Source organism: Perca flavescens, chromosome 9 (genome assembly GCF_004354835.1).
Source record: "Perca flavescens isolate YP-PL-M2 chromosome 9, PFLA_1.0, whole genome shotgun sequence".
NCBI classification, from domain to species: Eukaryota; Metazoa; Chordata; class Actinopteri; order Perciformes; family Percidae; genus Perca; species Perca flavescens.
The window spans coordinates 7,752,427-7,778,150 of NC_041339.1; the positions used below are offsets into that span (position 1 = coordinate 7,752,427).

Here is a 25,724-nt window from a genome sequence, read left to right on the forward strand (position 1 = left end):
GTAAACAGTGCAGGACTCAAACTTTAAAAAAAAATTATGCTTTGTAAAGGTATATAGGTAAGGGAATTATGAGAACACTGAACACCCTTTTAGCTGTTTGAAGGCTTTCACTGTGAAGCAGCTGCAGGAAATATTAAGTAGGTACCACCTTAGCCTCTTTAATCAAAGGAAACTCATGGAAACACACACACACATACCCACACACACACACACACACACACTCACAGAGCTATTGACGAGATAAAGGACTGAGTAGACTAAACTTTACATTAAGAAAATGACAACATGCATAAAATAATCACCACCAAATGATGTTCTAAAGTTGTTGAGAGACCAGCTTAATGCAGGCTTTACCTTGAGGAAAGTTACTTTTCTAAATGATCCTTCTGGACTGTCAATATTGCAACATTGCGTAACATTGGAATTTATACATACACACACAGCCACATATAGGCTACAATTACCACAATTCAATTTCCCCCACTCATCCTGTCTCTTTCTATAGAAGAGAGAGAGAGAGAGAGCGAGAGCTAAGAGGAGAAGGATCGCTTTGTGACCAGCGCGTAGAAATACGCGTCCGGTACACTTAAAAATGATGGGTTAAAAATAACCCAACTTGGGTTGTTTTATAACCCAACCGCTGGATCACTATTGCACCGGACCAACAGTAGTTAATTTGACCCAGCAAGATGGGTTGGTCATTTTTAACCCAACAGATGAGTTAAATATTCTACCCAAATGCTGGGTCAAATTAACTACAATTCTGGGTTGATTCAACTACATATTTGTTATATAGTGTACGCAAATGCTGGGTCAAATTAATTATAATTCTGGATTTATTCAACTACATATTTGTTATATAGTGTACTCGAATGCTGGGCAAAATTAACCCATATGCCAGATTAATTCTAACGCATTACAGTACAATTTAAGAAAATAAATTGCAATAAAACTGTTAAACTACAAACCTAGAACAGAATACATGCTAGATGTATGCATATATTATTTAATAAACACTTAAACAATACAAAAACAAAACAACATAATGGAATCTTTGAAAAAAATGTATTATATCAACAATATAGTGGAACTGGTGCAGTTCATATCACTCAGGTAGGAAAACATTCAGAGCAAAACAACAATTACGAATGAACTGGCTGAACATTCAACAGGTCTATAGTGAACAAATTCAAATTCCTATTAAAAAGCTGCTATTAAGAGCCATTAGCTCTACTTGCAAGCAAGTATTCTACTTTGAATAAACTTTACCATTTTAGACTCCCCTCCTGGCATTTCACGTGACAAAGTTTCAAACAACTTTGATGCAGCATCCCCATGTAGGACAAGCCTGTGCAATCTATAAAATGGAAAACACATTTTTAAAACCAATTCAATGTGGCACACTAATAAAACATTACAAACAATGCATCCTTATATGTAAGATCATATTTCCCTATACCTACCATGCCTTTGGTCATTAGGTGAGGGAACTCTTCGAGGATCTGATCGATGGTCCAATTGTTGTCCCTAATCCACTTGGCCCTGTAGACTGCTGTGTTGTCATGTAGTTCTCTATCTGGCTGAGGGGCTGAGAATTATTTCTCAACCATTCTTTAAGCTGTGACCCACGTTCGTCTGATATGGTACATTCTGTAAAAAAGAACGTTGTCATTCACTGAAATATGGATGTTTTGCTTCATCAAATAATTTTTCAGTTTAATAATTACCTGGTATGAGAGCCCTTGCAAGAGCGCCATCATCTGGCGTTTGTGGTGGTGTCTGTGCCGTGCTCTGCGACCTGCTGGTTGATCTCAGCCGCCTCCTGACGTTCTGCAGCCTTTCCTCCAGGAATCCAGTGGCCGGCTCTATTCATCTATTGGAGTCACTTTGACATATTACATGGAAGCTATTGAAAAAAAGAGGAAATTATATTTCATAAGAATTCATGTCTGAAAAGGGCTTTAGTAGCAATGCAGACTTGATATGCTGTGGATGGGAAAACATATTTCTTACCTTTTAAATCTTTCGACAAGGTCTGGCACTCTGTCAAAGTGTTAATGACAAAGCTATCCGTTGATCTGAAACAAACCCAAAAAGAGCTTAAGCAAAGATACAATTGCTATTGTATTAACTATTCAGATATCACCATGTAAAAGCAATGCAGACTAACAGCAGAATGTAATCCAATGTGAATATAACAGCCATTTTATTTAGCATCACAATCCTCCCTCTCTACCTATACAATTCATATGACAAATTGCACGCATGTGAATTGTTTTTACCTTTTTACAAGAATATTTGTGGCTGCTCAAAGCATAGCCTTCAGGGCACGAGTGTCAGTACAACAGTACAGCAGTGGTTCCCAAACTTTTTATTATATATTTCTTAACCCTTAACTCAAGTGGCCCTTGTCGTTTGCCAGGCCGCCATTTTAAATAAGCATTTGTTCTTATCTATTGTGGCTCACCACATTACTTAAATAAATGCACATAAATGCATTTAGTCAGACATATCAGGTTATCTCACTGTTTTTACATACTTTAATCAGTCATACACTGTTATGCCTTCACATTTCACATTAAAAGCTTCAGGAAAAACAAGCGCGTTCATTTATAGCCAGTTAAAATAATATAGCTAGCAAAGCAACTAACTGTTAATATAATTCATGTTAATATAATTCAGACCAAACGGATAAGCTGTAGGCTATCCATGCTTCCATGATAACGGCTAAATGGCTAACATTAGCTAGCTAAGTTGTTGGCCAAACTAACCAACTAGCCTCACAACATAAAGAATAGGTAACACAACACAGACACAGACACAATTAGACATGTAGCTAGTGTACACAAACCTTTTATTATTTATTTGCCTCGTTGGATGACCAGACTGGTTCTCTGCTGTGACAAGCGCTCGGTGTGTGGACTCTGGTGATGATCTGATGACGTTCGAAGCACAAACAATCCAAGTGCTGGGTCGACCGATGTATGTTGGGTTGATGGATTTTGACTCAACGCATGAGTTGCACAAAATAACCCAACTTCCATATAAATAACCCATAATGGGTAAAACATTTCATAACCCAGCGGTTGGGTAGATGAAATAACCCAGCATTTTTTAGGGTGTATGAATGCCCCGGAGTGGGATCAGGCATGTATCTACGCTACGCGGGCTATACGCGACACTTATGCGCCTGGTGTGTTTTCACTGTTAAGCACAAATAAACACACCCACTCCAACCAAGAGCCTTGCTGCTCTGCGTATGGGGCTCCCTCCTCGCCCTTGGTCAAACTGATGAATGCATTCTCATGAACGGGTCTGTATGATATTGTACGAAAATGTATGCACACCAATACGTATGATATCCCACAAAACTAGGTGACTGCAGGCTGGTTATGGGACGCCAGCTACAGTGGCCGGCTACGAGCTCCATGACGCAGAGAGGAAGTTGCTAGTTGTTTTATGCTGCTACAGAGCTCTGTGAGGACGGCTACAGTTCTCTGCATGCTTCTCCATCGTATCAGCGGTAGTTGGTAATTTAGTTAACCCGAGAATAGGTGACTTTGAGCCGGGTACAGAGCACTGCGGGTTGTTGGTCGTTTCGGCGAACATTATGGTTAAGTGAGCGTTATGCAACAACGACAGTTAGGATTAGGCGCCAAAACCACTAGTTAAGTTTAGGAAAAAGATCGTTGTTTGGATTAAAACACTTCCAAGGAACACACATTTCCTGGGTGAAAGTCTTTTGTTTTCCCCGGGAAGCGAACTCCATTCCCTGGCTTAAAAGTCCTGTGTTTAATGACCCACCCATCCACTCTGACCTCCTCCCTACGCGGCCATCTTCTTATACAGCAGTAGTCACTATGGTGCATACAGCAACAAATACATGGAATACATAAGTATTTATACAGTGCTTAACGTTTCTTAGATATATGAACGTTCGGTTCATGAGAACAGCCTGAACTGACGCACTAATAGTAGCACGCACAGCAGAGGAGAGAGACGATGTATGGGTCTATACATTGTTTTTCAAGGAAAATCCTGCAGGAATAGTTTTTCGTTAAATTTCAAGTTGCATCCGTTATGAGACTAAAAATAGAAAGTCACATGAAAAAGTCCTGGTAAACTATGTGACTATGAATGGAACAAAAAACAGATTTCAAATTAGCAGCTGCAGCAGAGATGAAGCTGCTGGTGAAAAAAAAGGTTACATCTACGTACCTTAATTAATCACTCATTCAATCCACCAACTGGCAAGTATGCTAAGTGACCCAAATCAATCTCACTCAGTACTCAGATTTATGTCCCTCTGAATTCCCATAATCAGGCAGTCAACGTAACCCAACTAAAAAACTTTCTCCAAGAAATCAAACATTGGTCTGCTCATAATTTTCTTCAGCTAAATGAGGACAAAACAGAGCCCCCCCACACACACCTAAAAACCTGGGTGTTTTATTTGATGGTGATCAAAGTTTTAATAGATATGCGGGCACCTGGTTAGCTCACCTTTTAGAACGGGCACCCATATATAGAGGTTTACTCCTTGATGCAGCGGTCTTGGGTTTGACTCCGACCTGCGGCCCTTTGCTGCATGTCATTCCTCCTCTCTCTTCTCTTTAAAGTCTAAGCTGTCCTTTAGAAATAAAGGCCTAAAAAATGCCCCCAAAAATATAATCTTTAACAGACATGTAAATTATGTTGTCAGGTCCAGTTTCGTCTGGTCTATATCCACGACGTTCCACTTCCGGGATTACGATGGCGCATTAGGGCCACATCAAAGGGGAAAAAAATTAAGGAGGAAGAATTTTTTGTTATTTTGCATTTCGAAAATAAAGTAAAAATGTTGAGAATGAAGTCGACATGACGAGAATAAGGTTGAATTACTTTTTCGAGAATAAAATCGAAATGTCGAGAATAAACTCCTCCTCACATGTGCAAACAGTAACTGCTTAACTGATAACTACCCAATCGCTGCTTTACTATAGGCCTATGAAGGTCCACGATCAGATTACCAGATCGGATTTGTTTTGCACAAAGGATGCCAACAATAGACAGAGAACAAGGGGAGTAGGAGGAAGATGCGGGGACGACAACGAGGACAAGTTCAAGGAGGAAGAGTTGGAAGAAGAGGAGGAGGAGGAGAAGGAAGAAGAGGACGAGTTGGAAGATTACTAGGGCAAAGAAGAGAAAAGATCAGAGCCACACAGAGCCTCCCTTCAGAGATAGATAATAATAATATCTTTATTTACAGACTCAAGGTCCAAATATAAAAGTACACACAACATACCACAGACAGAAGGATACACCCAAACACAAAAAACATACAGACACACTGTCCATCACATAGTACACAGAGGGAACATACAAAACATACATACCTACATACATACATACACAGACACAAAGATAGTTATACACAATACTTAGAACATATGCAAATGCGTATGCCAGTGTTTCCAGAGTTTGGAAGTAAATCTGGTATCACTAAGTGCAGGGTTAGTTAAGGCAGTTAAAATTGTATTCTTTGACTCTGTTAATCGGCACCTAAATTTGTACATAAAATTCCTCAGCACAGCATGGAAGGTGGGAACATTACTTGTCACAAACAAATGACTAGCACTGGTCCATCTTGGACACTTCAACAAAATTCTAAATGCATCATTGTATGCTACCTTTATCTTATTTATCTTTGCTTTACTATAGCTGCACCATAGGTGAGCTGTATAAAGTGGTGTACAGTATGCTCTAAAAAGAGACGTTTTAACTTCTTCAGTACACATATGAAATTTACGTGCCAACATATTTGCCTGTCCATATAATTTACAACACTGGCGCTGTATGTCATCATCATCACAAAAATCATCCCTAATAATGTGGCCCAAATATTTTGTTTTAGTAACTACATTTAGCTCTCGCCCTGTCAAATAAAAAGACGGAAAGCATAGCTTCCCGTCCTCCTTAGTTCTGACAATCATTACAACACTCTTTTTTGCATTGAATTTGATGTCATACTGTAGTCCATAGTTTGAACAGACACTAAGCAATTGTTGTAGGCCAGCACTATAAGGAGACATAACAATTAAATCATCTGCATACATCAGATGATTAATACGCCTATCTCCCACCATACAACCAGTTTTACACACTTCTAATGTCCTAGAAAGATCATCCATATACAAATTAAAAAGAACAGGCGACAATATTCCACCTTGTCTAACCCCGTTGGTAACTGGGAAAGGATCTGATGTAATCTTGCCCCATCTAGCTTGCATTGTTTGATGGGAGTACCAATAATGCAAGATACGTATTAGGTACGGAGGGACCCCCTTTGACCGTGATTAACACGGTCAAAAGCTTTGGATGCATCAAGGAAACATAAAAACATTGTTGATCCATGGCTTTTGTACTTGGAAACAAGTTCTTTCAGTGCATATATGCACAAATCTGTACCATGTTTCTTTTTAAAACCAAATTGATTGTCAGTGGTTGTCATATATTCTTGTAGTCTATCAAATAAAATTTGTTCTAATACTTTAGAGAGACATTTAAAACCTCTTTGAGACCTTTCTGTTTAACCAGAGACAGTTCTGAAGTCACTAGCACTAAGCCCACCAGACTCCATTTAAAAAAGCAATACTTTTAGCTTGTATAGAGCCATCATATTTTCAAATATAAATCAGTAAACTGTGTGTTTATTTCAACCAAAACTAGAGCTGTGATGGTTGTATAAGTGAAAAGACGACCCAAAACGTCTTTTCGTAGTTTTATTTTGTTTCTATCGACTTTGAATGAAGTCTATTTTACAATGCTAAAATTACTGTTTATTTACATGAGTCTGGTGAGTTTAGTGAACGCAATTTCGCAGATGTTTTTATGTTTAAAAAAAAGGATCTTACTCTTTAACAGAAAGGTCGACCTCCTTAGAAATCCTTTCCACAATGTTGTCAGACACTTAGAATATTAATATGAGCCTGTCAGCGGCAAAACGAGCACTTTTGTGAAGGTAAATACAAGATGGACAATTGCCCTATTAGCTTACATTGTAACTTGTTTCGCCGCTGCCGAATGCAGCGATCTTGCTTAATACTGGAACAATTTCAAAGATTGTTGTTCCCATCAGTCACTTAGACAAAAAAACATAGGAAAATAGGTTGTTTTTTTCTGTTTTATTCCCCGGGTTTTGAGTGTAATCTTAATTTGAGTTTCAAATGTTTCTATTATATCTTGTTTGTATATAACATAGGTGAATACAACACACAACAACCACTGCGTTGCTTAACAACGTCATGTGTTAAGCCAGAACTAGATTCATTTCTAAACCACACTTTTTCTGTTGCCAGCAGGTGGGCCTATGGCCCCAAATGACTTGCTGCATACGCTACAGACAGAATGCCACGGGAGTCTTAAAAACACAGATGGCACCCTGTTCACCAGAAGAAAAGCTCCTTTTGTGCAAACATGTCGCCCTCTCTCCTACACGTCCTTCTCACCCAAATTAAACTGCTTCTGTCTTTTCCTACATTCTCTGCAATACCAAATAAAGTTTCCTTCGTTCATTTGGAGAGGACATTAAGCAGTTGAAGTGGAACTTGGAAACTTTTTGTACTTTCACACATATGAGGTGCCAAGGTGGGAAGGACATACCAAAATAAAGTGTGCTCATTTAGAGCCGAGCCTCCATAAAAGATAATGGAAATGTCACTGTGTCTTGTGCAATTTGTAAACTGTGACAGCTATCCCACAGTGGCAATAGCTGTGGTGAGCTGGTGGCATCTTTAAGCGATGAGAGTGTTCCTCCTAACAGTGAGGGTTATTTTAAAATATCCACACTGTTAGGTGAGATAGAAATCAGAAATTAGCAACAGCTTGAGCAAGCACTGTGTGTTTTATCTGACTTTTTTTTTATAGAGAAGTCATTGTAGAGGAAAGGTATTTCTAACTTTTATGGCAACAGAAGAAAAAGGAAGACTATGATTGATAGGACTGGGGCGATATGCTTTTTGTTCCGATTTGTAAAAAAGTACATGACATGGATTTTCTGCATTTCATGCTTTTGCTGGAAACAGATGTGATTTCTTATTTTTATTACCACGAGTTTACATACACGTCTCTGATTGGGTATCACTTGTGGCACAGCCAATGAACAAAAGACACACCCACCAAACGAGAGAAAACATAACTTTCAGATTGAACGTACCGCAGTGCTCACCATGGCATGTAGCTCAGCAGCAGTGTGCTCAGTGGTGCCACTGGTGGCCGCAGGCTATATTAAAGAAATACAAAACTGTAGTCTAAATATATATTTCAGGCTACCAGATTTGACATGGTTTTTAGGGACTTAAATTGAAGAGACCTTGCTTGGTAAGGTAGAATCTCGCATTGCCAGACCTTCCTTCATAGCGCTGGCGAGTCCACACAGCGTTCTGGGATGGGAGAAAAACGTGCTCTGGTTCATTGGCATTTCTTTAAACCAATCACAATCGTCTTGGGCGGCACTAACGGTGCCTCTGCAAAATAGCCTCGGGAAGGAACTTGTTTTGGTGGAACGTGTACGTTCAAAAGCTGTTTCAGTCGTGCAACAGAAAACAGACAGATAGATAGTCTAGCTAGCTGTCTGGATTTACCCTCCAGAGATCTGAGGAGCAGATAACCATAGTCCTCATAAATCCACCGGAGGTTAAAATTACAACACAAAGAAAGCCCAAGGTAACGGGACATCCGGCCTAAATGAGTAAAATCCAGCGGAATTTACGTCGGCAATGGAGCAATGCCGGAAGTGGAACGTTGTGGATATAGACTAGGTAAGGGTAAATCATGTCATTGTAAAAAAATTATATTTATCTAGTGAGTTTGTATTTTCAACATTAATTTTACAAGCCGCTGAGTGACTAAAATGTCCCGAGTTAAGATTGTAACCCAGAACTATGATACATGGTATGACAGTCCAGGATCAGGGCTAGGTACTTCTGCCTTTCCAGCTTGTGGATAGTTGATAGCAACAGAGAGAAACACCAATACAGCAAGCCAATGGAGTTATAGACCATTTTTCATATTATAGGGTTATTCTCAGCCGTAAGCCTTCACGCACTGTGCGTAAATTATTTAACAATAATAAAAGTAATGATAACAATACGTAAATGCAGATCTGTTCTGCTCTCTGCTCTGTTCACACTGATCATTTTGTCATTAATTATATACGTTATTTCACCAACAACCCATCCAGTATTAATCAGAATGTTCATTTTTATAACTCGATACAGAAATAAACTGGTTGCTGGACGCTGAGTATCGCTAAACCCACGGACGGCATGTTGTTTGAATCATGTGTGTTAAACTGGAGATGAATATTGGGATTATGAGGCTTATCACGTATTTGATCATATTGGGGATATGATGTTTACTTGGCACACAGAGAAATCATGTTCTTCATATCTCCATACAGGCTTGCTGACTGCTGTCTCTCTTTCTTACAAAATGTTTCAGAAAAAATATTTTCATGATCTAGTCATTATGATAAGATAAAAGTACGCTAGGAGCACACTCTCATACACATTAAATATTATAAGAACAGATGATTTCTGGTGCAGTAAACCACCTCTTTGATACTCTAAAGAATTTTGCAGAATTTGGCCTCTTCCCTTTCCCTCCTTTTTTGGCTTGCTTTGCACTTGATTGCAAAATAGGCTCAAACTAAGCTATCCTGACCCCATTGTTATTGTGTTTCTGATCAAATTTAGGACTGCATCGGACTCTTGACACTGTTCCAGTGTTTTGGGAGACATGACAGCCACTGTGATTTAGAGGTTGTATTGGCAGAAGTTGGATTAATTGTGGTGGTACTACCTTCGCAATGGTCTCATGGAACTTGAAAAGCGGATCCAGGGTCTCTGGTGACTCAGCAGAAAATTGGGCTTCTGACAGGAAACTGGTGATCTGAGGGGAAACAGAGAAGAAGAAGAAACTGTCAAACATGACACCAGGTGCGATTCTAGGGTCAGACCTTTAGGGGGCCTCAACCCTCTAATATATATTAGTATTTTAATTTGCAGACAATCTCTAAACTAGCTACTGAACAACAACGTCAACTAACTTGGTTGACACTATTACCACTATGATGGAACTAAACCTGACACTTTATAAGTCACAGTAATAATGACCAATTTGACACAATGTTCTAACATTCAGCAATTTTAGAAACATGCGTTTCAATTTGGGTTCTAATCTGCGCCATGAAATGACCAACTTCTTCTCTGGGGAATACCAACATTAAACTTCACAACCACACTCATGCTCTCCCTCTGACAGATGAGATAGCGACTCAGCCAAAGGCGGGAGTCTGGCACAACCACTTCCAATTGGCCAACACTACGTTTATGCAGTGGCGCAAAAAGTGGGGGCGCCAAAGCGATGGTAAAAAAAAAAAAAAAAAAAAGTTAAAAATATTTGTTTTGGTGTTTTCTATATGTAGCTGCTTTTGTGCGTTTCTAAATCATTTCTGCATTTCAATGTTATTATATAACATTGTAGAGGACTAACAGGCTTGAGTAGGCGTCGTGTCTCATAAGATTCCATCATAGATGAGAAGAGGGAGCGGAGGGCCCTCCCGTTTATATATGTCAATGGGCACTCCCTACTATGGCCAGCCAAGACCCGGGCTATGGAAGGGCGGGTCCGGTCTTGGCGTGGCCATAGTAGAATTCGTAATATCGCAAGTGGGGGCGCCGTGACCGCTGAGCGAACAGGTACAGTAGTGAGTTGTCGTCTGTGGAAAAAGATTGATAAAGCAAAAAAAGCTGTCGGGGGCTAAAAATAGAAAAAGAAAGAGGGAAAACTAGATAGCATGTCAATGGATGCAATGCAACAGCAGTTAAATATGTGGATGGTGAAGGGCAACAAGTAGGATTTAGAGTGTGACGTCTGTGCTTGGAGGCTTGCAAATATTCAGGAATGTAGCAGCCAAATGGGGGTTTACAGCTAGCTTAGAATATGCAGAATTGAGGTTGCTGAGCTGAAAACTGGAAAATATAAGGTAGCATGTGCAATAAATGACAAGAATCTGGAAAACATAACTAATGCTTTAACTTTGGTTTACCATGGAATCATTAATAGATTTTGTGTTACCATTAGCTGTCAGACATACAGGCTAGGCCTATACATCTGTACATCTGTTGGGTGACATGGAAGCTGTAATTACAGGGTCACATCTCTCTCTCTCTCTCTCTCTCTCTATTTAAAGGTCTCTGTGTTAAGTGGCTCTCCATATTTGTACTTTTTAAATTCCAAAAAAAACAGCAGCACAACCTTACTGCATAATAGTTCTCTTATCTAATGCCATCACTAGGCTGATTTAAGAATTGAATTGAGGCTGCTACATTTAACAGTGAGTTCATTTCATTCAGGTGTGAGGATGGTGGATCAGGAAAGACATTAGGTGGAAGTGTAGGGGGAGCCACTTGATACCAACAGATTCATTTCTTAATATTATGGAAAAACTAATACATAATGTTTGTTTGACAACGTGTCTTAGTGGAGAAGAGCACAGGCAAGTAGTGAATGAGACAGACATGAGGTCGGCGATGGCTAGTGATGAGCCCAGTGATGAGTTCTATTAGTTAGATAAATGTCCACTATGGTTTGAAGTTCTGTTGACCAACCTATTCACTGTGTCCTTTTGGGGGAAAAAATAGTGCAGACAGAGATGGAAAATATAACAATTAGCCTATGTCTGACAGCGGGGACGTAGTAAACATATCAGAACGGGGGGCACACTTATTTATTTATAAATAAGCATACCCCTCTGACACTGGGTAGTTGCGCCCCTGCGTTTATGTTAACCCTTTCCGTGACTGGGTTACAGGTGCATAGCATCGGCGACAGCGACACAGGATATTAAACCTGTTTTAAGCCCTTTGAACCTGTAATTGTTTGTCTTCTGTCACTAACAGACAAGTTTACAAACTCGAAGCACTAAAATTGATTTAAAAATAAAAAAAAAATTTTTATTATTATAATTTTTAGGGGGGATGAGATGAGATTTAGGGGGCTTGAATCGGTCTAAAATTGCCAATACATGACACCACACAGAATCCTTTTAATCTTATGTCAAATCATTATCTTATCCAGAAATGTTTTTTGTGGCACCACAATAATCCTAAAGTACAAGCCAAAATGAAACATAAACTTACCCTTTTTCTCTTCACTTTTCAAGTTATATTCTACTCTGTTCTATTCTATTCTAAGAGTGGAGTGACCTGTCAAGCTTTTGACAGCGAACAACAGCAACTGCTCTCAAGGCCACCAAGCTGCCAGGACGTTTTGTTCTGCTGTCAAACACACACACACACACACACACACACACACACACACACACACACACACACACACACAGGTTTGTGGCACTATCTTTGCGGGGACCCATCATTGACATAATGCATTCCCTAGCCCCTTATCCTAACCTTAACCATCACAACTAAATGCCTAACCTTACCCCTTACCCTACCCTAACCTTAACCTAATTCTATCCCTAATCCTAAAACCAAGTCTTAACCCTCAAATAGCCCTTTAAAGTTGTGGGGTCCAGCATTTTGGCCCCACAAAGCTGGCAGGACCCCACAAGTATACTGGACTCCCGGTTTTTGGACCCCACAAATATAGTCAAACAGGAACACACACACACACACACACACACACACACACACACACACACACAGACACAAAGTCCTGTTCACACCCAAAAACTACTTCATTGTCACCTCAGTATACTTTGTAATGTACCAAAACAAATCACCTCATTGTGACTTTAAAGTTTTTCATCGAGTTAAATTTAGCAGAAGACAGCTAAGAATCGCACAGGATCAAACATGTACTTTGTACTCTGTGTAGTCTGGAAATATAGAAGTATCTGACAATGCCTGCGTAGCCTGCTAGTTTCAGACACACTGTACAGTACCATTCTCATCCTGCATGGTTGGTTAAAGTTTAGAGTCTCCCTGATGAACCCAACAATAACGTATTTATGCATTTGTTGTGCTAAGGCCTATAAAGTGTAGTGTTGAAAAAAAACATCATGCAAGACCAGTGTTCGTTACTGTACTTAGGTAGAATTTTCAAGTATCTGTATTTTACTTCGTTTTTTATATTACTGGAAACTTTCACTTTTACTCAACTACATTTCCTGAATAAAATGTATACTTTTACCCCGATACATTTCCCCTCAGCATCTCAGTTACTCGTTACTTGCAAGAAATGGTTTCATATGTTGGAGTGAACAACTTAAACTTAAAATTCTGTTTCTGTTTTTCTCTTTGTTGATGTCAGACTTTGAGTTTGATGTTTAAGAAGGTGTAGAAACGCTGAATATTATGCATTACTTTAAGGAAGCCACAATAAAGTTCATTATCAAAGTTTTTATTAGGGCCCGAGCGCCGACAGTGGCGAAGGCCCTATTGAAACTGAAGAAATATTTTTTTCTGCAAATGAATGGCCTTTTTGAGGGGCTTAACATACTCAAAAACTCACCAAAATTAGCAGTTGCATCAAGCCTGGTGAAAATTTACGTTTAAAGGGTTTCGGGAATAGGCGCACAAAAATGGCTCGCTAGCGCCCCCTACAAAATAAAACAAATTGTGCCCCTGCAGTACGTTTAACGTAGACTAACGAAACGTGGTACCCATATGCAGAATGTCACAATGTACGAAAAAGTTCATTGAAGCCATACCCCTTACACAACAGGAAGTCTGCCATTTTGAATTGAAAGTTCAAAATTGCGATTTTGGCCATTTCCACATGTCGTACTTTAACGACTTCAAATTTGGTCTGTGCCATCTTAAGACGTTAAAGATGCAAAGTTATTCAATGAAAAACTTCTCGTTATTGGGCCTGGCCATGGCGGGGCAGCCATTTTGTGCGTTTTGCCAACGAAACAGGAAATGGGTGTAACTCAAGTGTACATTGCCCAATCAGCTCGAAAATGTTCAGGATTCATAAGAGTCCAACCCTGAGGACATCTATAGACAGATATTTACTCAAAGTCATAGCGCCCCCTAGTGGCAACAGGAAGTAGACCTAAAAGCCTAGGCACATTTTACTAATGCACTGTTAAAATAACAATAAAATGCTGCGGTATTGACTTTAGACCAGGTTTTTGTTGGTCAATGGCGTGATCACTACCCACTGCCTCAAGATAGCAATACGCCAAGAATGCACCTCAACACACCTCTCTGTAAGACCAGCATGCCCATGGGCGCAGGTGCATTTGCTATTTAAAGAACGTGGGCACTGGACAGGAAATTGACAACTGCTTACACACGTGTTGTGGACTGTGGCTCATTGTGACACAACACTTCTATGTCAAGATGAAACTGCAATCAAAATGTGACAATCCTTTTTCATAATGGCATTTTTGCAACAAAATAATACACACATGCACCACTCAAATTACTCTTTCAAAGCAGCAACAACCCACTGATGTAGTTTATATCAAACATTGCTCATTTTAGTACTTTGTTTACCCTTAGTACCTTTAGTACCTTTAGTATCTGTTTTTTTCACAATGCTCCTGTGACAGATTGTTTCAGTACAGACAACACATTCTCACTCCCATCGCGTAAAATACGGACGCTTGGCCAGGTGCCTTTGGCGTTGTTATTAGAAGTCTCCTTTAGCGTCATATCTAAACACGCTTTATCTAAACGTGCTTGGTCGGGACTATTGCCGTCACTTTTGACGCAGTTAGGTTTAGGAAAAGGGGCTTATAAAAGGTACGTCTACGTGACACACGGGACAAGAACGGGACAGTTGGGTTTAGGAAAAGAAGAACGGGACAATTGGGTTTAGAAAAACAAGAACGGGACAGTTGGGTCCAAGAAAAGAAGAACATATCTGATACTGAAAGCCACTGCCCAAGTGTCCATATTTTACCAGTTCGGAGTGAGAACGGGTTCAATGAACGCAAAAATAGAAAGGCATCAGAAAAAAAATACATTCAGTTTTTTTTTCCACTTTCCAACGCCAATCCGAAAAGAATGCATTGCTTTGCCAAATTCTATGATGGCTAAGGAACCTTTTTGCTGACTTTGTTAGGGCTTTATGTGGAACAAACTCGATATGAGAAGGCTATATGAGACATGGAACAATACAGTCAAAGATATTTTACTCTTTCGATGAAATAAAAGCATGTCAAACTATACATGTCTGGCCCTTGATGTGATTCTCATTTTCCAGTGTGGCCCTTAGTGAAATTAAGTTTGACACCCGTGGTTTAAGGCATGGTTACAAAAGTTAAGGTTTTAAGCATTTACTTTCAGTGTGTAAGCAATCGGCAAAAACTGTAGAGCCAGTTGTGCCATTCTGGGACCAGAACCTTGGTAATGGATATAAATTGCCAGGTGCGGAATGATCCAGTATGAACGTAAATCCTAGGAATACAAGGATGGATTTTTCAGTAGGATCTAATCGTTGATATTAGATACAGAATACATTTCATGGATGTCATGAGGCATGGGTGTTTGCTAAAAAATGCAGAACATCATCTAGTGCACCCTGTAGAAATCAATGTCACCAGATTGTGTGTTGTGGGTTTTTCTAGCAGGAAGAAATAAGAGTTTGGCCTCAAAGTTAAGTTTGACCAAAGCGGAACTGTGCTTAGCAGGGTGTTGTACTGTAAATGTTGCATGATGCCCCCAAACGTGTTTCAGGTTACTGTAGGAAGAACACTTAATTTTAAGGAAATAGTTAAATACCTTGGTTATTAATGCCAGGGCACCTAACCAACAATCTCTATCAGGCAATATGGCATTGACAGTGTAGGCACATATGGTGAATAATAATTCACATATTTATTTATATTCCAAGAAGGCACAAGCTGAACATTTTTATGACGCCTCTTTGTGTGCTGCCTCTGAATAAATATGTGAATTATTGAGCGCAACATCTGCCTCAAAATATGCCCCTGTTGTGGATGTCAAGCTGTATATGTGCAGAGTTCCCCAAAAAGAAGCCTCAGTGCCTACACTCAGAAGAGAAAAATGCAACTCAAATACGTGGTTACATCTGTGGTGCACTCTCACGAAGCCAAGGCTTCAAGTGCTATTTGACCCCAGGAGATTTCTGCAGCTGTCTGTCTTTGTGGTCAAGCTGTTTCTCTGTGACTGCTTGTAGCGATGAGTGGTTTAAAATCAGGACCATGTGGCAGATACTCACATGTACTGTACACAAATGTGGTTGAAACATGAACACCCACCCACACACGCGATAGCATAGTCTTCACATGTAAACTTAACATAACAATCAACCTTCAATGGAAATGGCGTTTCTTTGGAAAATGCAATTATTCATCAACTGCAGGCACAAAATGATAACACAATGAGTGCCCTCTATCCTACATACACACACACAGGAAGGCCTGCAGCTGAGCTCATTACTCAGTTTAAAGCATTATTGTAATTATTACTCTTTGAGAGCAGCAATTGGTTATTTCACTGTTACTCTGCTGATATATTATTACCCAGGGGCCCATAGTTAAAAATTTTGTCATGACCGTTCATCAGATTTTTGCTTGCTATCACTAAAGCGTTTGTTAATGCATTTGCCCATTCAGAACAATTACCTCTTGAGAATTTACTGAAGCTGAATGCAAAAGTGTTGCTTATTTATTATTTAGTTTTTAGCTGCCTTTTATGAACACCATTTCCCATGAGTACTAGACAATCACATGTATAACATCATCAGATGAGAGAACGGAGTGAGTCAGTGGGTAAGTCGAATAAAGGCAAACTTAATTACAAAGGTTCCAACTTCTAAGTGCTGTGATAGGTATTCATTTATTTTGGAAAATTGACAGTTAACCTCGGCAACATGTTTCTTTTATTTACAGAAGCCTGGTTGCAGAAGCAAGAAGAACATCAGCTAGCACAGCAGTGCCATCAGGACTTTAGCTCTCTGAAGCCTCTTGATGTTGAATACGGTAGAATTTTTTGGACACGAGTTGTTGATATAACTGCCAAAGAGCAAGAGGGTGTTTCTTTCTCTTTAACAATGAACACTCTAGTGCGCTTTTATATTTCTGGCCCGGTGGCATGGACGGAAATTGTGGGTCCTGGCCCACCCACTGAGTCACCTGCGCCCGCCTTGGATGAGCCTCCGTCCCTTTGCTCAGTCCCTGAAGTCAGACTAGCTAAATACACACACAGTGTTGCCAACTTGTCTTGCTGAGAGTAAACTCAGTCAGCGGCTCCCCTGGCAGCAGCACAGCGGCTCTCTCTCGCTATGAAACATGCAGGAGTGAGTTACTATGATAAGGGGCATCGGGGTCGCCAGGGAATTTTGTCAGGGCTTAACCCTGAACATTTTGAGTGTAGACCCAACATTGATTAAAATGAAAGCCCATGTAAAGCTCAACAAAAACATAACGTGTACCGGGAGAGGACAGTCCTCTTACAGGACCCTTGGAAGCAAGATTTATTTAACTCCCTCTAGCGCATATAATTCCATTGAACTGGAAACAGGCACAACCTCCCACTTTCACTATGTTGATGAAAGACGTTATGAAGCACCTAAAACTGCTAAAACTCAGATATACATTGCGTGATTCAGCTGAAACATTTTGCAAGACTTTCAACCCTTCGCTGATATAGTAGAAGCTAGGTAATAAATATCCCCTTGGCTCTTACCTTAAGAAGGTAATTACCATTTTTTTCAACCTGGTCCCTATTTTCCTATGTTTTTGTGACTGATGGGAACAACAATATTTGACATTGGTCCAGTATTTAGCGAGACTGCTGCAGTTGGCATTGGCGAAACAAGCTACAATGTAAGTTAATAGGGCAACTTGAATTTCCCCTTGGGGATCAATAAAGTATTTATCAATTGTCCAGCTTGTATTTACCTTCACAAAAGTGCTTGTTTTTCCACCGACAGGCTCAGATTAATATTCTAAGTGTCTGACAACGTTATGGAAAGGATCCCTTCAGAGATAGATCTTTAAAACCACTTTGAGATCTTTCAGTTTAACCAGAAACAGCTCTGAAGTCGCTAGCGCTAAACCCACCACATGTAAATCGGTAAACTAGGTGTTTATTTCAACCAAAACTAGAGTTGTGATGGTTGGGAAAGTAAAAAAAAAAAAAAAAAAAAAAAAAAGACCCAGGGTGCCCAGATAGCTCAGTTGGTAGGGTGCCCGTTTATTAGGGGTGGGGGAAAAAAATCTATACAGCATAGTATCGCGATATTTTTCGTGGCAATACTGTATCGATACACAGATGCCAAGTATCAATCTTTTATGATACATGTGTTGGTCAGTCTGTCTGCTTGACAATCCCATTTTGCAGCAATAAAATTGAAGTGAGATGAACAAAACAGAGAAATGTATATTTTTAGATAAAACAGATGTTGACAAAATTTTCCTTTGGGGACATCATTTGAAATTGGGAAAAATTTGAAGTTGGAAAAAAGGTAATACATTGCAATATATTGCAGAATATTGCAAAATGTTTAAAATCGCAATAATATCGTATCGTGACATAGTGACACATCATTACCCACCATCCAGGACCTATTGTGTTTGTGTCTGTGTATGTTAATGCTTCTGTGAAACTATTTCTGTAATATTTTATAGAATTTTTATGCAATATGTTTGCTTTCTAAAATACCAATAAATAGACGTTCAAATAAAAAATGTGAAATAGTCCTCGGAACATAGCCTGTCAAAATAAATACAGGTTCCTAAACTAACGTGTTTGTGGGTGGGAGGTTTGGTGCTCATCCCTGAGTGACATAGATTACAGTAGAGGAGAAATGGCAAAGTGTAGCTTATACATATTTTTACATCACAATTCCCAGTTAACCTGAATAGTAAACGGTAACTGCATGTAATGTCATCAAATGCCCGCCCATCGATTTATGTCTGCTGCCAGGTCTGGATCAGGGAAAACTGAAAAGCACAGAATAAATAGGAAACAGCAATGCAGAGAGAGGCAGGAATTTCAGGAATTCCCAAGAAATTTGAGTAAATTTTTTTGTAGCCTATAAAAAATGTTAGCACCATAGGTCCAATTAGTTTTCTTCAACCAGACCTTTGGTAGCATGAAGAAGGTGCATCAGTTCATCATGTTATTTACAGTGGTTAAAATAATTTTTCTCATAATAACGTGAATCACAATGTTTATAATGACAGGGACATCAATGTGTCGCTCGTAGCAATGACCCTACAGAGAGTTATCACCTAAATCTGCAGCTCCCCTCGGCTTCATTGAGGTTTATAATTGTCAGATCATTGTTTAGCTCGCCAGCCCATACCTTTACTGTTTGTTTCCCTCTCACTGCTCTATAGCATCATTGTCTGATGCAGCAGGCAGCTGCTTTTAGCTTTAAATACCCACTTTACACTACCTGTAGATGGGTGGGTCATATAACACAGCGCTTTCAAGCCGGGGATCAGAGTTTGCTTCCTGGTGAAAACAATATACTTTTACCCAGGAAACTCGTGTTTGTTCCTTGGGAGTGTTTTAATCCATACCACAATCTTTGTCCCTAACTATTAGTTTTGGTGCCTAAACTTAACTCTCATCGCCGCATGATTTTTCTCGGCTAAACTCAAATGCCAGGACCGTCCTCTGGCAGCGCCTGTACCTGGCTCACAGTCACCTATTGGCGGCTAAACCCAACTACCAACTTCCGCTGATACGACAGAGCTCTGTAGCTGGTCACGGAGCTCTGTAGCCGGCGTCACGTGACCAGCCGTAGGTTGCCTAGTTTCGTAGCATATCATACGAATTGGTGTGCGTACATTTTCGTACTATATCATATGAACACATTCATGAGAATGCATTCATATGAGTATATGCATGAGTTAGTAGCCTTTGGATTAGCAACCTTAAAAAAATGCTGAAAGGTTTCGCTAAATGCAAGCACACTGTACATCAACGATCCACAGCATCCACCCGCTGATTGTCCTCCCTCAGCATATAGCACAGCGCCATTAGCCATGGAAACGCGGTGCTAGGCAGCAGGCCAAATCAAGCACTCTGTTCTGTACTTCACAGGGCCAGGATGAAGGGTTTTTGGAGCGCTAAAGCCTTTAAACAAATAGAGAGAGATAGCCAGGATCAAAGACACCAGAGTTCCATTCACTTTGTACTTAGAGCCCTTTGTACTGCGCATCTACCCCTCACTTCATCTTTCACAGTAGAGACCGTCTGTCTGTGCCTTGATCTTAGGAGTGCGCTTGCTTTCTCTCCTTTCTCTTCCTGGATATTTTAATTATCATAGTTTGACAAAAATGCTATCATTTGATGATGATTTGATAATCAAATCGGAATAGCTAAATGAAAATGATCCTTTTTTTAAAACATTTTCAACATCACAAAACATTATACCATGACAACACTTGCATTCTGGGCAAAGTTCACTGGTCTGCACAAAAAAGCCAAAAGGTTTGTACTAATCAGGGGATGAACAAGAGTGCACATCACAGATATTCAGATTTGGAGTTTACCACATTAATGATTTTCCAGGATTTATATCAGTTTAGGATTGTTGAGGGATATTTAATAAATTAATATAGGGTTAAATATTTTACAATTAGGTAGCGTGCTAGTTCAAGCGGTTAGTGCTGTCGCCACACAGCAAAGAGCTCTCGGGTCATAATTTGCTGGTCGACTCTCCTTTTCTGTGTGGAGTTTGCATGTTATGTTACGTGTATTTGCGTGGGCTTCATCTGGGTGCTATGGCTTCCTGCCACAGTCATATACACATGCAAATTACATAAACTAGAGACTCTAAATTGCCTGTAGGTCTGGAAGTAGGCATCTTGCCCAAGGTGTGCTGAGGTAGAATGGTGAAAGAATACATTTAATCTACTGTAAGGAGTGGAGGGTGTAGCAGTGCCCTGAGAGTCATCCATTCCAGTTGGTGACCTAATGCCTGTTTGTTACAAAGCGGCAAAAAAACTAAAAGACTAAAGAACTAAAACTAAAGAAGAAGAGGAGGAAGCATAATGACTGATAGTGTCATGGAAGCACCTGGTGCAGGCTCTGCCACCATGGTAACGGACGATGACCATCCCAACGACATATAATGTTACACACCTTTGGCCATAAAGTTCATAATCAAAGTTTTTTTTTTACTTTTACTTCTAATAATTAAGTACATTCAATATCGGAAAATTACTTTTGATGCTTAAGTACAGTAAATATCAAATACCTTAAGACTTTTACTCAAGTAATATTCTAAAAGGAGACTTTAACTTCTACCAAAGTCATTTTCTGGTAAGATACTTGTATTTTCACTCAAGTATTGCTTTCACGTACTTTATACAAGACTGGTGGTATGCAATGAACTGCTTCATCCTCTCTTAGTTGAACCACCTTGCACATTTGCATCTTTCACTCGAGTAGATAATAATTCCACTTTCGTTAACATTGCGAGTTAGGGCATTTGTGCTGCATTCATGTAGTGTTGGAATCATCGGAAAAAATGTGTTCCTGACTGGGAAAATACACACTGCATTGTAAGGGTATTCCTTGGTGTAGGTCTGTGCTCTTATAGCCTTATAGTATGCCACTCTGCATTTTCACAATGTGACAAATATGATCTCGGAGTCTTAAATCTAGAATTTGTAGTTCATCATCTTTTAAGATCTCAGTGATCAGTTCTTGCCGGCCTTTGCCGGTTGCTCGAGTCTACAGTCTTCATCTTTGATGGATAAATAAATGTCACAGCTAGAGCGTGTTTCCTATAACCAAACCTTTCTATGTCTTGCTTGGTTCACTGGCTTAGCAGATCAGCATTGTTTGCATAGATTTTTTTCCACAACTATAATAATAAATGAATAAATACATTTTTTATTTGGAGGCGCCTTTCAGAACACCCAAGGTCACCTTACATTAGATAAAAACATGACAAAACAAGACAGGCAATGACAAAGAGAAAACACAAGCGAAGCAATGACAAAGAGAAAACACAAGCGAACAAGAGACATAATTTATGTCTTAAAAAATTTAAAAAGCATTCCATATACTTAGAGAGCTGTGACTTCACCGGCTCTACCTGCCGTCCTCTTGAAAAGGTTACAAATATGTTTTTAACAACTCAGACTAAAAAACTTTGTTTGCTGTCACATGCAATTGTACACAGCACAACGTACTGAGATTTGACCTCTGCATTTAACCCATCCTAAGCATTAGGAGCAGCGGCTCGCTGTAAAGCGCCCGGGGAGCATCTTCGGGTTCAGTGTCTCGCTAGGACACTTTGACACGCGGACAGGAAGAGCAGGATCGAACTGCCAACCTGTTTTGTTAATGCTGTTCTCGACTGAGGCAGAAACAGAAATAACGCCTCTCCTAATCATCAGCTGCAGGCACACGATGATAACAGAAACACTCTGCCCTCTCTCCTCCTCCCTTTCTCTCTCTCTCTCTCGCTCTCTCTCTCACACACACACACACACACACACACACACACACACACACACACACACACACACACACACACACGTTCAGTCAATGGCAGCCTTCTTGATAAACATCAATGGTTTGTGCCTCTTGAGTATGAAGGACAGGGACAATAGCTTTGGACTAAAGAATGTATTCCACTCATCACTCAGGATTGTCCACTATCAAACCAGATGCCCTTGGGGAAAAAAAACATACATACATATATATATATATATATATATATATATATATATATATATATACTCAAATATAGGCGCAAGCGGCAATCCCGGGTATATAGGTCTAAAGGTTTTTATGGATATCCCTATCTGGTCATATCGGGATCACCATGATCCAACCTGCCAGTGTTTTCAAATACTCAGATAAAATCAGTGGGATCATTTTCATTCTTTAGTGAGAAAAGGGAGATTTCATTATCCAGATCATTCTGATCCAGATTACAAGTTTTGAAATCCCCTGTTGGCCCCTGTTGAGCAGGATAACTTTGGTTCAAGCCTTTATACTGACTAAATGTATCCTTGTAGCTGTACTGGTGCCATCCACCCTTCATCTTTATATTACATACAACATAATTATTATATTTTACACAGGTGAATTTTGTGAGTAATAGTCCCCTCAAACTCACAGCCAGTGTTTGGAGTTCCGTCTAATGGACAGACATCAGAATCTTTGGCTGTCATTTCATAGTTGCTTGTCTGAAAATCATTTGTGTTAAAATATTTCTTGCGGGCACCAAAATCAGTTCTACATGATACTTCAAAGTACAAATATAAGGAAGTATTTAAAGTCATCATAAACAAAGAAAATCATCATTGCTATTTTTCTCTACAAGACTTTCATATCAAATTCCACCTTAAAACCCTGAGGTTGTAGTTTTCTTTAACGACAGATCAAAGTCCCCTTTCTCAGCCACAGTCTCTTCTCATCATCAGGCCCTCTACCTGAGGAAAGAAACTGGATTTCAGTAGCCTTTAACGAACCTATGGACTATAGGCATTTATAGGGTAACTACCGTTTTTTTCAACCTGGACTAGGGCTTAAACAATTCCTCGAATAACTCAAATATTTCGATTACAAAAATTCCTCAAAGCAATATTCTTTGCCTCGAAGCTTCGTTAAATCAATGTAATTAAGGTTGTACGGCACACTGTGTTTCCGAACGGAGGATTATTACTAGCGCACAAGAGGTTGGCGCTTCTGTGGACACAAGACTGACGGCCCAGATTACAAATGAAGGAAGACGAATGTAGCGAGGGTCTAAGAGAAGAGACAGGCGAGCAAAACGACTTGGGAAAAAGTTTGGGATCATTTTAAGCTGCATACATGCTGCTACATCATCTCTGTAACAAACATCCAGTGTACTGATCCATTCCACGGAGCAAACCCGACACAAGGTAATAAACGTCTGCTGCTCTCGTCCACACAACTAGCCTACAGCATGCTACTCTGCAAATAGCCATGTTTTACCAACAAGCTAAAACGAAAGCTGTCGGTTTATTAGTTTGCTACTAATCTTTGGAAACTTATGGCATGGCCACTTAATATGCACATGAATGACGTCATAATGCCGGCGATGTCTGCATTTTTTATTCTTTCTCCTCATTGTGTATTAGGCTTCTGAAAATGTGTCCCCAGAACGGTATAATTGAATATAATATATATAATATAAGCTCTGTACAGTCACATTTACCTGGGCTTGGTGAACAGCTCTTTTGCATATCCAGTGCAAAGAGCCATAGGCAAGAAGGGGAAGGGGGAGAAAAATATTAACATTTGGGCCACCAAAAATTTACTATTTTAATGTCTTTTTTTTAAATGGTCTTGGAATTTGGCAATAAAAAATTTAGCTTTTTCTAAAAAAAAAAACCTGTCTTTTGTCCTTTTTTTACATCAACAATAAATATTTACTATTTCTGTTTATTAAGTATTTCTTACTAAGTATTTCTTATCCGATTACTCTATTAATCGATGGAATAATCGGTAGAATACTCGAATACTAACCTGGACCCTATTTTCTTATGTTTTTGTGTCTAAGTGACGGACGGGAACAACAATCTTTGACATTGGTCCAGTATTAAGCGAGATCGCTGCAGTTGACAGAGGCGAAACAAGCTATAATGTAAGTTAATAGGGCAATTGGCCAGCTTGTATTTACCTTCACAAAAATGCTCGTTTTGCCACTGAAAGGCTCAGATTAATATTCTAAGTGTCTGACAAGTGTGTTGAAAAAAATGATAGTTATCCTTTAACAGGTAAATAGCCTTGATTGTGTTGCATTTGATTTTTCCCCAATGTCCTAGGTTGTCTACTTTTTCAATTATGGTTTTGTGCACAGGGGTAGTGTGTCTGTTTAAGGAGAGCTATGAGAGTCTGTTTAAAATCAGGCAATATAATTACCAATTTATTGCAGAGATTAGGTTTTCTTTTATATTACACGGAGAAGAGTCTATAAAATGTGTACTGGATCTGTGTCCAAAATTTCAGCATAGTTTTTTCAACGGTGTAGGGCTAAAGTTGAAATGGTGATACAGATACTGGTGCTTTTCAGTAGATGAGGGCTGTGTTATTAAAGTATCTCATCTTGGCACTAGGAGTCTTGCTAAATGGTTTCTAACTAAGAGTTTCTTCCTAAGAGTCACAGAGCTGCTCCAAGCAACTTTTAGTGAGGAGCAACAATAACTCTTTAGCTAAGGGCGCTTTCACACCTGCCTCATTTAGTTTGGTTAAATCGCACTAGATTTGGTTTTCCCCCTTGGTGCGGTTCATTTGGACAGGTGTGAATGTAGCAATCGCACTCGGGTCCGGACCAAACAAGCGTACCGAGACCTCCTTGAAGAGGTGGCGTCGGTAGGCTTTCAATCGAACTCTGGAGCGGTTCGTCTGTGGTGAGAACGTGATCCGACCTCGAACCGCACCGACTACTGTATGTGTACTCCGCGAGTCTGAGCTAAACGGCTCCTGTAGTCGGGGGTGCTTTGCAATATGCGATGCGGCAGAACATGCATGCTGTAGCAGCTTGCAATGTTTCTCTCACAGAAACAGACTGCGGTCAAGCTCGTCGTCACTCGCGTCTCCGCGGTTAAGCCAGCCGCCGCTAAAGTTGGAGACCGAAACCATCAGAGCAGAGAGAAGCAGATGACCAGAGCATATGTAGTAACATTGCTCACAAAACAATGTGAGATTATTTAAATGAAATGAGCTGGTTTGACCATGGAGATGGAAGAAATATGCACTAGTCCAGAAGACAGGACCTTCTTGCTGTATTTACTTTCTTGC

General features: G+C 39.8%; 1 protein-coding gene and 2 long non-coding RNA genes across 6 annotated transcripts in view; all 3 read right to left on the reverse strand.

Moving 5' to 3' along the window:
• Window positions 1-25,724, reverse strand: part of naaladl2 (N-acetylated alpha-linked acidic dipeptidase like 2) — a 253,431-nt gene that overhangs the window by 123,886 nt on the left and 103,821 nt on the right. For all 3 annotated transcript variants that reach the window (XM_028586730.1, XM_028586732.1, XM_028586731.1), the window contains one exon: window positions 9,841-9,930. In XM_028586730.1, the coding sequence (XP_028442531.1) occupies window positions 9,841-9,930 (90 nt within the window). The remainder of the gene's footprint in view (window positions 1-9,840; window positions 9,931-25,724) is intronic.
• Window positions 1,125-1,815, reverse strand: LOC114561063 (uncharacterized). Its single transcript, XR_003693306.1, has 3 exons — window positions 1,728-1,815; window positions 1,464-1,650; window positions 1,125-1,357 (listed from the first exon to the last, which is right to left on the reverse strand). It is a non-coding gene; the product is annotated as an uncharacterized LOC114561063 (long non-coding RNA).
• Window positions 1,846-2,939, reverse strand: LOC114561064 (uncharacterized). Of its 2 annotated transcripts, none has more exons than XR_003693307.1 (3): window positions 2,852-2,939; window positions 2,014-2,078; window positions 1,846-1,906 (listed from the first exon to the last, which is right to left on the reverse strand). It is a non-coding gene; the product is annotated as an uncharacterized LOC114561064 (long non-coding RNA). The 2 variants fall into 2 exon arrangements; XR_003693308.1 differs by lacking the exon at window positions 2,852-2,939 and adding an exon at window positions 2,283-2,449.